This window comes from Mesoplodon densirostris, chromosome 4 (assembly GCF_025265405.1).
Source record: "Mesoplodon densirostris isolate mMesDen1 chromosome 4, mMesDen1 primary haplotype, whole genome shotgun sequence".
In the NCBI taxonomy this organism is placed as follows: domain Eukaryota; kingdom Metazoa; phylum Chordata; class Mammalia; order Artiodactyla; family Ziphiidae; genus Mesoplodon; species Mesoplodon densirostris.
In genome coordinates this window covers 176,080,239-176,095,181 of record NC_082664.1, presented here as the reverse complement: position 1 = coordinate 176,095,181, position 14,943 = coordinate 176,080,239, and the positions used below count along the sequence as shown (strand labels likewise).

The 14,943-nt window shown below is 48.5% G+C and overlaps 1 protein-coding gene across 6 annotated transcripts in view; it reads left to right on the top strand.

Moving 5' to 3' along the window:
• The first annotated feature begins 5,610 nt into the window (after positions 1 to 5,610).
• SEPHS1 (selenophosphate synthetase 1) overlaps positions 5,611 to 14,943 on the top strand; it is a 29,009-nt gene continuing 19,676 nt past the window's right edge. Inside the window, exons 1-4 of one of the 6 annotated variants that reach the window (XM_060097741.1) lie at positions 5,617 to 5,918; positions 8,349 to 8,427; positions 8,964 to 9,233; positions 14,235 to 14,338. In XM_060097741.1, the coding sequence (XP_059953724.1) occupies positions 9,041 to 9,233; positions 14,235 to 14,338 (297 nt within the window). In that variant the 5' untranslated portion in view covers positions 5,617 to 5,918; positions 8,349 to 8,427; positions 8,964 to 9,040. Of the gene's footprint in view, positions 5,919 to 6,515; positions 6,759 to 8,348; positions 8,428 to 8,458; positions 8,531 to 8,963; positions 9,234 to 14,234; positions 14,339 to 14,943 lie in introns of those variants that run through there. The other 5 variants (XM_060097745.1, XM_060097744.1, XM_060097740.1 and 2 more) reach the window with 5 other exon arrangements.

Here is a 14,943-nt window from a genome sequence, read left to right as displayed (position 1 = left end):
CACCCACTAAACTTAGCTACCGGAGCATCCATACCTGCTTCCTCTTCTGTCTCCATCCAGGTACCAGAATGCCTCGCCTCTCCCCTCCTTCCAGGATCTTACTCTACCAGCTACCCTTCCTCATTCCTACATCTTTTTTTTTTTTTTTTTTGCGGTACGCGGGCCTCTCACTCTTGTGGCCTCTCCTGTTGCGGAGCACAGGCTCCGGACGCGCAGGCTCAGCGGCCATGGCTCACGGGCCCAGCCGCTCCGCGGCAGGTGGGATCTTCCCGGACCGGGGCACGAACCCATGTCCCCTGCATCGGCAGGAGGACTCTCAACCACTGCGCCACCAGGGAAGCCCTCATTCCTACATCTTTAGTCTCCTTTGCTTTGCTTTATGCACCTGTTCAGAGCTTTTCAGGTTCTAAAAAACAAACCCCTCCTCCCGCTCAAGTAAATGTCTCTCTTCTTGTGCCCCTTTTACAGCATGCTTCTTAAAAGCGGTGTCTACACTCATTATCTGCACTTGCCGACCCACACTCACTCCTCGGCCCCCTACACCCCGTCTTCCACCTGCATTCAAGTACCCCAAGGCCACTAAATCCAATGATCTATTTTTGGCCCTTATGTCGATTTCCTGTAGCACGTGACAATGTTGACGACTCCTACCTTCTTATAATTTTCGTCCCCCAATTCCAGAGTAACTCTCCTGTCACTCCTACCACAGCCCAGAGAATGCCCAAGGCACTGGGAGACAAAGGCATTCAGTCTCCCCAGGAGCTCGTGGCTTTTAGTGGGAGGGGGAAGCGGGGGGAGGTGTGGAGGAGAGATTAGGTACATGGAATAATTGCAAATCAGCAGGATAAGTTCTACGATAAGGACCAAAATAGGATGGCGCAGCTGGTTCCTTCAGGACGCTCAGGGGAGAATCCATTTCCTTGCCTTTTCCAGATTCTGGAAGCTGCTCACATAGCTTGGTTTGTGGCCTCATATCACTGTGACCTCTGCTTCCTTTGTCACAACTCTTCAGGCTCTCTTGCCTCCCTTTTTTCCTGTATAAAGATCCTGGTGTTACATTGGTCCATCCAGATAATCCAGGAAAATCTCATCAAAAAAAAATCCTTAATGGGACTTCCCTGGTGGTTCAGTGGTTAAGACTCTGCACTTCCACTACAGGGGTCATGTGTTCGATCCCTGGTCAGGGAACTAAGGTCCCGCATGCTGTGTGGCATGGCCAAAAAAAAAAAAAAAAAAAAAAAAATCCTTAACCACATCTGCAAAGTCCGTTTTGCCAGGTAAGGTAACACAGTCACAGGTGATTAGGATGTGGATATCTTTGGGGACCACTATGCTGCCTACCATAGATGGAGTTCTCCCTGGAGAAGCCAGACAACTCTTCAGAGAGAAGACTCTTGGGGGGGGGAGTTTTATAGGGTTAGTTCTTATTTGCCAGAAGGGGAGATAAGGTGGTACAAGCAAAGGACTAGCACCTGCCGAGAGGCTAAATGTAGAAAGAGAAGGTGAGCCTGGAGATCTGTAAGCACCCAGCATGGTTGCATGGCTGAAGAACAGGAAGAGGGTACCTTCTAGAGAGCTGGATCGTGGAGGTTTTTCTTTTTTCTTTTCTTTTTTTTTAAGCCATATTGAGTCTGAAATGTATCTGAAATGCATTTACTTGGCCAATGCCATTACTTTAGACTGTGCTATTTTTTCTTTAAAACGTTCCCTAGGGACTTCCCTGGTGGTCCAGTGGGAAAGACTCCATACTCCCAATGCAGGGGGCCCGGTTGGATCCCTGGTTGGGGAACTAGATCCCGCATGCATGCCGCAACTAATAAGAGTCCACATGCCTCAACTGAAAAAATATCCTGCGTGCCGCAACTAAGTCCGGGTGCAGCCCAAATAAATAAATAAATAAATAAACTTTGGGAATTATCATTAAAAATAAATAAGTAAATAAAATAAAGCAAATATTCTAAAAAAAAAAAACAACTTTAAGTTGACTCACTTTTTGTCCTAAAGAATAACACCCACAAAATCACAGGTTTTATAGGTTAGTTATATCTTTCCAGTGTGTGTTAAAATGTGTATGTAACTATACAATGTTCTTCCCTGTACCCCCTAAAATCACGCACACCCATGAATGAGTACCATACTTTGAGAAATGGAGCCAGAGGCACGGAAACCACCTAAAGGTTTTGAGCAGGGAAAGAAAGAACATGATCAGGGTTGCCTTGGATCAATATCATTCCCATAGCATTAATCACTTTGGACTGAACGGAGACCGGTGAAAATCACAGCAGAAACCCCGTAAATTAGAGGAGACTTCGACAGTAGTTGAGGGGAGAGATGAGACATGAACAGAGACAGGGACTGTGGGAGGGGAGTGGAGGGTTTGGATGTGAACAGTATCAAGGCGGTAGAACTGACGGGTAACAGTGAAGACTGGAAATGGAAAGGGAGGAGCTGGGGATGACTGCCAGGGTTCTAGCGTGTGCAGTGCAGCAGATACCCGTCCATCCACCAAGATGGCAAATAGAGGGGGTGTTGATAGGCGGGCGAGGGTGGGCAGGGTTGGAAGGAAAAGAATTGCTTTGGTCTGGAACATGCTCGATTTGAAGCGTCTGTGGAACACTCATGTAAGTACTTGAATGCCTGTGTCTGTGGCTCTGGGGACTGGGGCATCATAGAGAGCCAAGCTGTCCAGTAGAAATAGGCTGTGAGCAACCTATGTCATTTTAAATGGTCAGGTGGCCATATTAAAAAAAAAAAAGTAAAGAGATTAAATGATATATTTTATGTAACGCAACATATCCAAAATATTCTATTTCAAGATGAATCAATAGAAAAATCACAATGATATTTTACATTCTTTTTTCATTTTAAGTATTCAAAATCCAGTGCATTTTTGACAGAGAGCACATCTCAGCTGGGACATTCCAGGCACTCAAAACGCACCATGGAGTGTTACCGTATTTATTAGACAGCACGGCTCTAGAAGCACAAGCTGCAGGAAGGCCAGGGTGATCAGATGTTTACCTGGGGGATGGTGGAGGCTGAGGACCCTGATCAGATACTGAGGGTGATCAGATTTGCTAAAACTGGATTTTACAAGGAAGCGCACAGATGGGTCTGGCCTAGGAGAAGGTTCAGGAGCCTGACTGAAGTTTGGCCAAGCAAATCATCTTTGTCACAATTCCACCCATGACACCTGATCAATATAATCTTTGGAGTGGGGCTGGTTAATGTGTATTTTTAACAAGCCTCCACCAGGTAATGCAACCCAGGAGAACCACCTTTCAGTTGGAGCCAGTAGGACCTGAGAACTCAGGGGAGATGGTTCCCAATAGGATGGGGCTCTGATGAGCCGCCTGGGGAAGACTCACAGAAAGAAAAAAAGCTGATGGGGGGAAGCACAGAGAGAGGCTTGTGTTTAGGGCAAAGGAAGGGAAGGGTGAGAGCTCTGGTGGAGCATCTGTCCCCAACACTGTAGCCTGGCTCCAGGCTAATCAAGGAATCGTGGCTTAGACCAGAGTCTACAAACTCTGCTCGGGAGAATCTGACTCAAACTGACCTGGAGCTGCCGGAGAGCTCCAACCCCAGGGCTTGGGGGAGGAAGGAGTGAGTTCTGAGGACGCTCGCCTCCCACACAAAGCGGGGATCAGCCTCTTGCTGGCCCAGACATTCAGTTTTGAAACTCCGCAGGGCTCTGTCCAAGGTCTCTTTCTTTTTCTTCCTCTCCTCTCACTCCTGGTTAATCTTACCCCTTTCCGGTGCTTCAAACTCTATTTACATGCTGATGGTGCCCACATTTGCATCTCAGACTCAGAGTCCACCCCTACTCCTAGGGCCAGACCTAGTTTTACCAATTGCCTTCTGCCTAGAGTATCTGGCGGGCGCCTGAAATTTAACATTTCCAAAGCTGGACTAACCCCCAAACCTGTTTTCTTGCTAATAAGTTCCTGTTTCAACTAGTAGCCTCACTACTCACCCGGTTTCCCCCAAACTAGAAATCTGGGTGTCATCTTACGCCTCTTCCGCCAACCATACACGAAATCACCTGAAATTCCTTCCTTTGTCTGTATTCCTGCAACTTCAGTTCGGATACCCTCGACCCCATGCTGGACTAGTACAATTCCCTCCTCACTAGAGATGTGGCCCCATTCTCCCTTCTGGGAGAGGGCATCCTCTCAAATGTGGTACAGCCTTCTTTTACAAGCTAAACTTGTAAAATCCAAATCTGACAAACTCTGCTGACTACGGCATAAACAGCAAACTCCTCGGCATGAAACATGCATCCTCACAGAGGGCCCTACTCACCTCTGTTGTCACCTTCCCCCAATCCCCAAAATCTTTTTTTCTAGTTGTGACATTGTTTTGCTAAAAAATACACACAACACACCAAAATGCCCCAAACAACTCACAAAATCGATTTTAAAAGGGAGGAGATGAGGGGAGTTAAGATATCTGTATCCTCCTTCCCTGATTCCGAAAGTCTGGAGTGTTGCCTGGGGATTGTCTGTACCTGCGGTTCCCCAGGCGATTCAGAGGCAAATCTAGGTTTGTCAACCAGTGGGTTATGCCACTCTGACAAAAGTCCAACACATCAAAGAATCTAGGCTACTATGTTCTTTCCTAACTTCCTGTAGGGCTGCAGAGAAAAGACAGAGAGGAGCCTGCGTGAGCCTGGACTGCATCCTAGACTGCATCACGATTGCATCCTCACCTAGATCAAAACCCTGGAGAATTGCCAAGCAGAAATTTTAAGAATGAAAAGGGCATCTGCGTAGCCTACAAACCTGACAGCAGAACCTACAGCACCTTTCGGTTAAAAAACACTCCTGCCCCAAAATACATTTGGAAAACGTTGAACCACTCTAGAAAACTTTGACCGGCATCCCCTCCTTCACTTCTCGGTTTTAAGGGGAGCCCTAAAAGACGTCATAGGAAATCATTTTGCTTTATTTTATTCAGCAGTGCCTTAGAAAGTTGAAAACCTGAAAAAAGTAATCTCAGAAGCTGAATCGCTCCTATGGGTGTCCATTCAAACACAAACAGTATTAGACTGCCATGTTTACTTGAACCCGTGGAGAGAAAACAATGTAACTGAGGAACCTTAAGGTTTGACTTCCTACCAAGCACATGAAACGTTCAAGAAACTTTGCAGGACGTGTGCACGTTCACTACGGCTCATATGAACTCCCGAGCCAGGCTGAACAATAGAAGGGAGACTCGTTATTAACGAAACGCGCCGTCTGTGTTTCGAAGTCCTTCATCGCAGCAGAAGGGGCCTTTCCTCTGCTCAGATTCGATTTTCAAATTGTTTCCACACTCATTGTCTGCCGGTAGGAACAACGGCAGCGCCCGGGGGAGCAGGTACAGGGTCCCGCAGAATGCAGCGCGGTTGAGCCCGGCCAGGTTTTGGGACATTCCCGGCCCTTCCAGCGGATCAAGGAAAAGGAGGTGGCCCGGGCGCCAAAGGCTGCTGCCAATGCAACTCGCAACTTTTGAAATCAATCCTTTTTGCATCATGCAACGGATGCCACCTCTCCTCGGGCTTGCAACCCCCCACCCCTCCCCCGAGACCAATCATTGCCGCGCTCGGGCCTGCACATCGCCCCCGCCCCCTTGCCGGGCCGCACGCAGCTACCGAGCCGCTCTGGCCGCGGCCCGCCGCCTCTTAAAGGGAGGGAGCCGGCCCTTAAAGGCCCCTCGCGCGCGGCGCACGGCGGCCCCGTTCCCGGCAGGGGCCCGCCGAGCCAGGCCGAGCCCACGCGGCGCCCAGGCGCGGCCCGGGGCCCTCCCGCCCTCCGCGCCGCCGCCGGGAGCGGCCTTTTTATTCAGGCGACGCTTAAGGGAGCCCGGCGGCGCCCGGTGCATTGTGGGAGCGGCGGAGTCCCGTTCGCGGGAGGAGGCGGAGGGCGCAAAGCGAACCGGTAAGCGCCTAGCTCGGGGAGGGGGGGCGAGACACCAGGCTTAAAGGGGAATATTCGTCCGCAGGCCCAGGGCGGCCGTGCGGATCCCCTCGCGGGCCGCCTGGGCGCGCCGGGAGCCGTGCACGGTCGGCGCTCTGCAGCGCAGCCTGGAGAGGGGCCGAGCCAGGGCTTGGTGGGGCCGCTTTAAAAAAGAAGCACCGCCCGCGCCGCCGCCGCCGCCGCCGCCGCCGCGCGGGGCCGAGGAAGGAGGGAGGGAGAAGAGGGCGGGGGAGGAGTGGAGGGGGAGGGCGGCGACGCAGGGGTTAATTTTTTCGCCCGCCGACATTTTTGTGCGGCGGCGGCGGCGGCCCGCGCGCGCGGCTAGAGAGCCCAGCCCGGTGCCCGGGGCGCGGCGCGCGGCGCCTCCGGGCCCTCCCCGCCCCCCCGTCCGCGCGCGCCCTCCCTCCGGCCCCGCGGGCGCAGCCTGACCCCGGGCGTCCCGGCCCGGCCAGCCCGCGAGCCAGGGGACCCGCCGCGGCCGTTGGGCCGTGCGCGCCTCACGCCCGCCCCGCGGCCTGGGCCGCGCTGTTCCCGCCGCTGCCGCCGGGACAGAGAGCGGGCGGGCGGGCATGGCCCCGCTGGCCGCTCCGCTCCGCCTCCACCGGGCCGCACCGCACAAAGAGCCTGGGCCCGGGTGGCCTTTAAAGGCGGCAGCCGGGGATTTAAGGTGTCCCCGAGCGCTGCCCTGCGCGCACCGGCTGCCGCCCCGACGTGTGCTTCCCGGGGGGTGCGCCGCCCCTGCGCCCACGGCGCCGCGTGCCCTCCGTTGTTTATTTCCTAGGCTTGGGGACCTGGGGGGAGGTAGGTACCGGGCCGGGGCTGCCCCCTCTCCCGCCCCCACTTACTGTGCTCCCTCAGCTCTGCGGCCAGCTTGGCGCCCTCGTTTGAAAAAATTAAAACGTAGCCGAGAAAGAAAGGGTTAACCGTTGTTTTTAAATATTCATGTCATTGTTTAAAGGTGTAAACAGGCGGCTTCGGGGTTGGAGTCGTCTGCGTGTTATGCCAGCCCCCCACCATTATTACGCCTTTCCTCACGTCCCCCTCCCCCCTCACCCCCACTTTCTCATCCCGTCCAAAAAATGTAAGAATTTATTTTTTTTAGGATTCGGATGCGGTGTGTGTGATTTACGTCCCTCGTTCCATTTGGAATTTTAAAACTCCTGAGTGCCTTTTGGGCTTAAGGTGTTTTAAACTTTTTGCCCTTAAAAACCTAGGAAGATTTAAAAGGAAGTTAGCCCCCTGAATACCAAGTGCCCCTCCCCGCCTTTTTTTTTTTTTTTTTTTTTGGATAGGGATTGGAGGTAGGAAAATAACTGGATGCCTCGTGAGTTGGGTTTTTTTTTTTTTTTTCTCCTGGTAGGAGTGAGGCTGTGTTAAGTGCGAGGCATTTGATGAGGAAAGGACTGTTGTTTTTGTTCCAAACCCTTCCAAGTCAAACTGCTATTGGACTTTTCCTACCTCTAAAATGGCTTCAAAATTCCCAGCTCCATAACTTAGCTCTCCTGGCGCCCTCCTTTCGGACAGGTGGTTTTCTTGGAATGTCGGAAGGTTTACTCCTTTACGGTTGTAGGTTTCAAACGGAAATCATTGCTCACCCCAAACATGGTTTTGTAAAGACAGTTTGGATTACTGCCCAAACTCAGGCTCTAGGAGATTTATATTAAATGAGTGATGGGCTTCGCACGGGATCGAAAACTCTATAAATGGGAATTATGTTAATGATAAATTTTATAGGGGAAACTGACCCTAAAACTTGGGGTGTCTGTAATTCTATGCCCAGTAGAGTTATCAGTCTGGAAGTTTTGTAAACCCCGGGAGCACGTGGAAGGTTTTCGTTTAGCTCCAAAGGATTCAAGCTTAGAAAATTTTGTTCCAGAAACTTCCAGAGATACGAAGTACCATAAATGCTAGTGATTTAGTACAGTTTATTTTATCACTTCAGGTCTACAGTGAAACAGTAATGAGCAGTAGCATATTTTATCAATGATGTGTGTGTGTACTAGTTAGTTGGGCGGGGTGTTTGCTTTCTAGGAAATAGCACTGAATTAAAACATCAGAAAACTTTCCACTGCTCTCTTGTAGAAAATGAGCTTTGCTGTGTTAAACAGCCATTCCAGTTTTCAAGTTGTGTTCTTTAGAGAGGCTTCCTGTTAGTTTTGGATCATGTCGTGTACTTCTGGCTCAGAATGAAAACCTGTTTTTCTAAAACTGAACTTAGCATCGTAAAGAGTTTCATCAAATGCATATCCACCAATGTCATTTTCACCAAAAGTATCTGTTAGGCCTATTATTTTTCTTTGTGAGATAGCAAAAGATGGCAAAAGGTCTTCCTGAAAAGTCACTTTAGCCAGGGCATTTAATTTCTAAACCATAGTACTTCCTGGTTGATAGGTGAAGTGACTCGTTTTCCTGTAATGCTGCCGGCTAGAAGAACGTTTGGGACTTTTTACTCAAGATGGCACTGTGTCCTGTAAGTCAGCTGGCCCATAGTTCCGTCTTCCTTGCAGCCCCTCAGAGCCACCATTATAACAACACAGACATCAGATCTCCTTCCACAGAATATGTCTCTAATGGTACAGTCACCTTTTTTTTTTTTTTTTTTTTTTGCGGTACGCGGGCCTCTCACTGTTGTGGCCTCTCCCGTTGCGGAGCACAGGCTCCGGACGCGCAGGCCCAGCGGCCATGGCTCACGCGTCCAGCCGCTCCGCGGCATGTGGGATCTTCCCGGACCGGGGCACGAACCCGTGTCCCCTGCATCAGCAGGCGGACTCTCAACCACTGTGCCACCAGGGAAGACCACAGTCACCTTTTAAAATGACTTCTTCTAGCTTATGCATCACTGTGACAAACTATTGTGGTCCCAGATGGCTGCTTCCCTGTGGTCTTGGTGATTGCAGCCCTTTTCATGTTTACTTTTCACTGTCCTGTATTCACTCACTAGATTCTTGGCGGGTACTGGTAAGAAGAACTCTTTTAATGGTGTCTTTGTGTTTCGGTGCTACCCAGGTGGATCTGTAAAGAAACCAGCCGCATAGGAGAGGGAGGGGAGGAACCCAGCGGTTAGGTGTGTGAGCCCGAGAACCATGTCTGCGCGGGAGTCCTTTAACCCGGAAAGTTATGAATTGGACAAGAGCTTCCGGTTAACCAGATTCACTGAACTGAAGGGCACCGGCTGCAAAGTGCCCCAAGATGTCCTGCAGAAATTGCTGGAATCCTTACAGGAGAACCACTTCCAAGAAGATGAGCAGTTTCTTGGAGCAGTTATGCCAAGGCTTGGTATGTGAACCGCTGTTTCTTTCATATTTCCCTGAGTAGAGCATCTTGGCTGCAATGTAGTCAGTGAGTCAAAAACTAGATTTCTCCTCTCATGTTGCCTTTTTTTTTTTTTTTTTTTTTTTAAGTTTCTGCAAGAAGGATTCAAAGAGCAAAGCAATGGTAACTGTTACCTTATTGTAACTTATTTGGAGGAATTACTTGAAAAACATGAAGAAATGTGCTTTAACCATTTTTAAACTGTTACTATGCGATTGAGACAATTGTATTACAGTAAAAGCATTTTTTATTAAATCAGAGTAGGAAAGGTGTCGTGCAGGACACCTTTAGAGAGCAGTGCCTGGGTTGGGGGGAACTCGGGGTTCCTGTGCAGCAGGCATTGTTTGAAAAGCTCCCATGGGGAGGAGGGAGACGCAGCAGGTGAGAACACTGGACGGGGTCTGGACCCCAGGACGGCATCTGGACTTGAGAGCCGTGTTTCCTTGACCCAGTTCCTGCTGTCATTAGTGGTTTGCCTTTTCTCAAACACAGAGCTCAGAAAGAAATTCTAGGCTACTGGGATGCTGTTTGTTAGCTTCTCTTGTGTGCTTTGTTAAGTACATGATGCAAGACTGTGATCACTTTGCCTTTTGAGTGTTTGACATGTATTCTAGGAGTTTGTGGGTGTTTTGTAGTTACGGTGTATGAGTTGATCAGCTTTCCTACATAAGGCTTTAACTGCATTTCTTTTACGGTCACGTTCTGTCTTACAACATTGGTTTTGAACCTAGGGTACTCCTTTCTTTCCTGATGTATAATGCAGATAAACGCAGAGTTGCTTTGGGTAGGAAAGGAAAATTCACACTCTGCACTCTCGGGGCCTGTAGGGCTTGCAGGAGCTCAGTTAGAAAATCGTCCTTATCTAGCTGATGTCTCAGCGTGGAGAAATACCACATGAATGGGGTGGAGTGGATGTCAGCTTGCTTGTCAAGAAATGAGAACATACTGAGAAAGCTCTTAGATAACTTTGTCGGGAAGGATAAGCTACCGAATGGGCAAAGACAAATGCAGTCAAAACCTCATGGATAGGGCCTCCCTGGTGGCACAGTGAGAGTCCGCCTGCCGATGCAGGGGATGCGGGTTCGTGCCCCGGTCTGGGAGGATCCCATATGCCGCGGAGCGGCTGGGCCCGTGAGCCATGGCCGCTGGGCCTGCGCGTCCGGAGCCTGTGCTCCGCAACGGGAGGGGCCACAACAGTGAGAGGCCCGCATACCGCAAAAAGAAGAAGGAAAAAAAAAAAAAAAAAACCTCATGGATAAAATAATCATTCCCCTCTGTAACCGCCCCCGTTGACTTATTGAGCACTCCATGGAGCTCAGGAAGGCCGGGTAACCTGTTCCCTGTCACTTGGTGGGGGTCAGGAACTGGCATCCACATCTTCCAATTCCTCCGCCCACCATGCTGCTTGTCATCTGGTTTTTAAGTCCAGACGTGTTCATGGGGAGAGGAGCTGCGTCAGCTGTAACTCAGCAGTGGCAAAAGGGGACAGATGGGCCTCCCTGGTGGCGCAAGTGGTTGAGAGTCCGCCTGCCGATGCAGGGGATACGGGTTCGTGCCCCGGTCTGGGAGGATCCCATATGCCGCGGAGCGGCTGGGCCCGTGAGCCATGGCCGCTGAGCGTGCGCGTCCGGAGCCTGCGCGTCCGGAGCCTGTGCTCCGCGACGGGGGAGGCCACGACAGTGAGAGGCCCGCATACCGGAAAAAAAAAAAAAAAAAGGGGACAGATGTCGACAGCAAGGGTACAGGCAGGAGAAAGAGAAAGAAATGTTACTCTGTGTAAGTTCGTAACCCTCCTGAACCTTAGTTTTCCCATCTGTAAAATGGGGTAATAATACTGTTTGCAACTGTTGTGAGTACCAGAACTTATCTGTGTATGTATGTATATGCACCATGTGCATCTGTACCCATGTACATAATACTTGTGTATGTATGTATATATGTATGTTTATATAATGTATACACACAAGTCTGTTGACCTGTTTTTTAAAATTTTTTTCTAAAAGAGTATCATATTTCCTGGATTCTAAGGATGAACCGTAACAGTTGTTAAATATACACTTTTATTAAATGTATTCTAACTAAAGAAATGTTAAGATAAATGTGTCTTAGTACTTGGTACCTCTGTTGCCTGATGCTTAAGAGCTGCCATGTGTTGATGGCTGCTGGCAGTGGGGGTACAGTGATGATTTGGGGTTTTTTTTCATGTATTTTTGATGGATAGTTTCAGTCTTGCTGAAACCTAGAATTCCCCGCCACCGCCCACTGATGATTACATACACCTTGCTCGGTCTGGTATTTGAGGCTCCCTCTACTCTAGCATTTACCTGCCCTCTGCCTGTACTGTCCCTCTCTCTCTCAACTTGATACCCTCGTTTGCAAGGCCCATGGCCTGTCCCATTCTCACCCTCTCTCTCTCCCTTTCTTGAAATTTGGTAGGTGATTTGTAGACCAGTCACTACAGACCAGTGCCGTCCCAAACAAAGAGGAGTGTCATTTAAAATTTTCTAGTACAGATAGTTCCATTAAAAAAAAAAAAAAAGAATCAGGGGAATTGAATTCTAATATATTTTATTTAACCCAGTATATAAAAACTATAATTTCAATACATAATTAATATAAAACATTGCTAACAAGACGTTGGTTTTTCTCGGTACTAAGTATTTAAAATCAAGTGTGTGCACTTGCAGCGCATGTCACTTTGGAATTGCCCCATCTCACATGCTCGGTAACCGCATGTGGCTGGTGGTTCCCACATGGACAGCCCTTGACCCTCCTTCTAACACGGAGTGGTGTCCTGGTGGAGAGAGAGAGGACTTGTAGGTGATGGAAGCTTCTTGTCAGCCCCAGGAGCGTGCTGGGGAGTCATGGTTCACACGCTGTGATGCTGGGTGTCAAGAGAAATTAACTGCTTTACAAATCAAAAAGATTGAATTCCAGTTTAAGATTCCCACATTAGAAAACATTTAAAGCTAACTTTCAGCAACTCTTTTTAGTGTCTCTTTCAGTAGTCCTATAGTTGATGTGAAAATCTAAAAGAAAACAGTATTTCTTCCCTCTTTTCCAAAGTGAATGGTAATAAACTTGGAACACCCAGTTGTTGGAATGATCAGTTTGGGGGAGCAGTCAATGTGAGTTTAATTGTGGTTCTTGCCCTGTTTCCTCTTGAGTGCTGTAGAACATCGCTAGAGGGCATTTCTGCATTCATGCATCGCTGAGCTGAATTATCACATAGTTTCTGATCACTGGTAATGAGCGTTCCATTGTCACAAATTTGTGAGACTTGCCATTCTGAAGCAAAGTCCTCCATTCCCTAACTGGATCTTCCACCAAGAGTTTCTGCTTTGCCATCTGGCGTAGTAATAAAAAATCAGCCTGCCTTCACAGAGTGATCTTTCACTAAACTCAATTTTATTTTAGTGTTAGTAATAATGGATCAGGACTTGACACGGTGCTGGGGTAATTGTGAAAGAAAGCCACACGTAGTCCTCTCTGTGTGACTCGGGTGTGATTTATTCTTATTGCGTTTGAAATTCTGAATCGAGAAGGTAACATCTACCTGCTTCCTTTCGCGCTTCATGGGATTTGTCCTTTGCTTTTGGCCATTGGGCTGCAAGGTTGAAATACTTCCTAAGGGCCAGAGGGCATCCTCTTGAGAGAGGTGAGTGTCGGAAAGCACTCCATTAGGCTTACCTGGTGAGAGGCCAGTCTGAATTTGAAGTGTTTGCATTACAGGTGATTTTTTTTTTTTAATGTAGCCTGCAGTAGCTAGTCTTGACTGTTTCTAAACTGATTTCAGGAAAAGGGAACTGTTTCTAATTAGCCCATCAGTTGTCTGTGTTATCTTTCTAAATGTTTAGAAACAGTTTTTAATAAGTTGAAATATATCCCATAGGCTTGTTAAGCAAATTTTTCTTTCCCTGCTCATTAAGTTAGTAGAGGTGACATAAGTTTCTCATGAGTGGAATGCATGGAATTTTAAGGTTTCTTGGGAGCCACAGTGTTTATGTACATGCTTGACTGGAGTCAATGAATACTTGTTCTAGCATTTGTCCTTTTCTTTCTTTCTTCTTTCCTTCCTTCCTTGCTTTCTCTCTTTCTCTTTCTTTCTCCCTTCCTTCCTTTCTTATTTTTGTCATTTTTGACTAAAACGTAGTATAATAGCATTTTTAAAATTTATTTATTTATTTATGGCTGCGTTGGGTCTTTGTTGCTGGGCACAGGCTTCCTCTAGTTGCGGCGAGCGGGGGCTCCTCGTTGCGGTGCGTGGGCTTCTCACTGCGGCGGCTTCTCTTGTTGCGGAGCACAGGCTCTAGGCGCGCAGGCTTCAGTAGTTGTGGCATGTGGGCTCTATAGTTGTGGCTCACGGGCTCTAGAGCGCAGGCTCAGTAGTTGTGGCACACAGACTTAGTTGTTCTTCGGCATGTGGGATCTTCCCGGGCCAGGGCTCGAACCCGTGTCCCCTGCATTGGTAGGCGGATTCTTAAGCACTGCGCCACCAGGGAAGCCCTATAATAGCATTTTATATGTGTAACATATTTTACAGATTTTCTGTTGGAAAAACAGCATCATGCCCAAAGATATACTCCTAAGTAACTATGGAGAAGACAACCCAAGTTCCATTCGTGCTGTTCTCATCTTTACAGAGATTCTGTATGGTGCCAGTCACATGATACAGTAACACAAAGGAAAATTTCTGTTCAAGGCATCATTAAAGTCTAAAAATTGTACCGTGTTGAAGTTGAGTCTTCATGACTAACAAATTGTGTTCTCATTTTCTATCTTAAGCTAGTTTTGTTTCACGTTTATTTCAGTTACGCTTCTTGATAGGAAACACGTTGCTCTGTTGGCTGCGAGCAGTGTTCGTAAGTGTCTTATGCAAAACCCTCCTGTTCAGAACACTGCAGATACAAAATGACATGGCTCTTCCTGTTGACTTTTGGATAATGAGGACCCCCATCTTTGCAGGCATCGGGATGGATACCTGTGTCATTCCTTTGAGGCATGGCGGTCTTTCCTTGGTCCAAACCACAGATTACATTTATCCCATCGTTGATGACCCTTACATGATGGTAAGTGTACCCGACGTGTTTTTACATCTGGAACCGCTTACTCGTTTGGTTTTGGGTGGTGGCTGGGGTTTTGTTATTCTTGTGTGGGTTTTTTTGTTTTCGTCCTACACAAATTGCTCTCATCCTACCCCTGCCCTGACTCCCGTGGTTGTGGATCTGATCTGGTCGATCCCTTGCTCACACTTGGCACCGTGCATGAGGCAGGCAGTTAAGGTGGACGGGGGGCGTCCCCTGCTGCTTTCGTACGTGCCTATGTGTCTGTGGCAGAACACCTGTGGCCTGTTAAGCGTGTCTGTTGACTGATGTGTTTGTAGTTTTCTTCTTTATTTCCTTGTACTTTTGTTTCTTTGACATTTGCAAACGCCACACTCCTGTGTTTCACCGTCCTCTGTAATAGGATTGATCCTAGATGTCTCTGTCCAGAAAGAAAGAGCTTAGCATCTCATCACCATTAAACCTGACCGTTTATCCTGACTCTGGTCATTCCCCTCCCTGTGTCTTATTCCACTGTGTAGCGTGTGCATCTGCCTACTGATCACGCTCTGCTCGGACACCCCCTCCTGCTCATGGCAGGGTTGCTGCCAGCAGCCCCGCCTTCTTCCCAG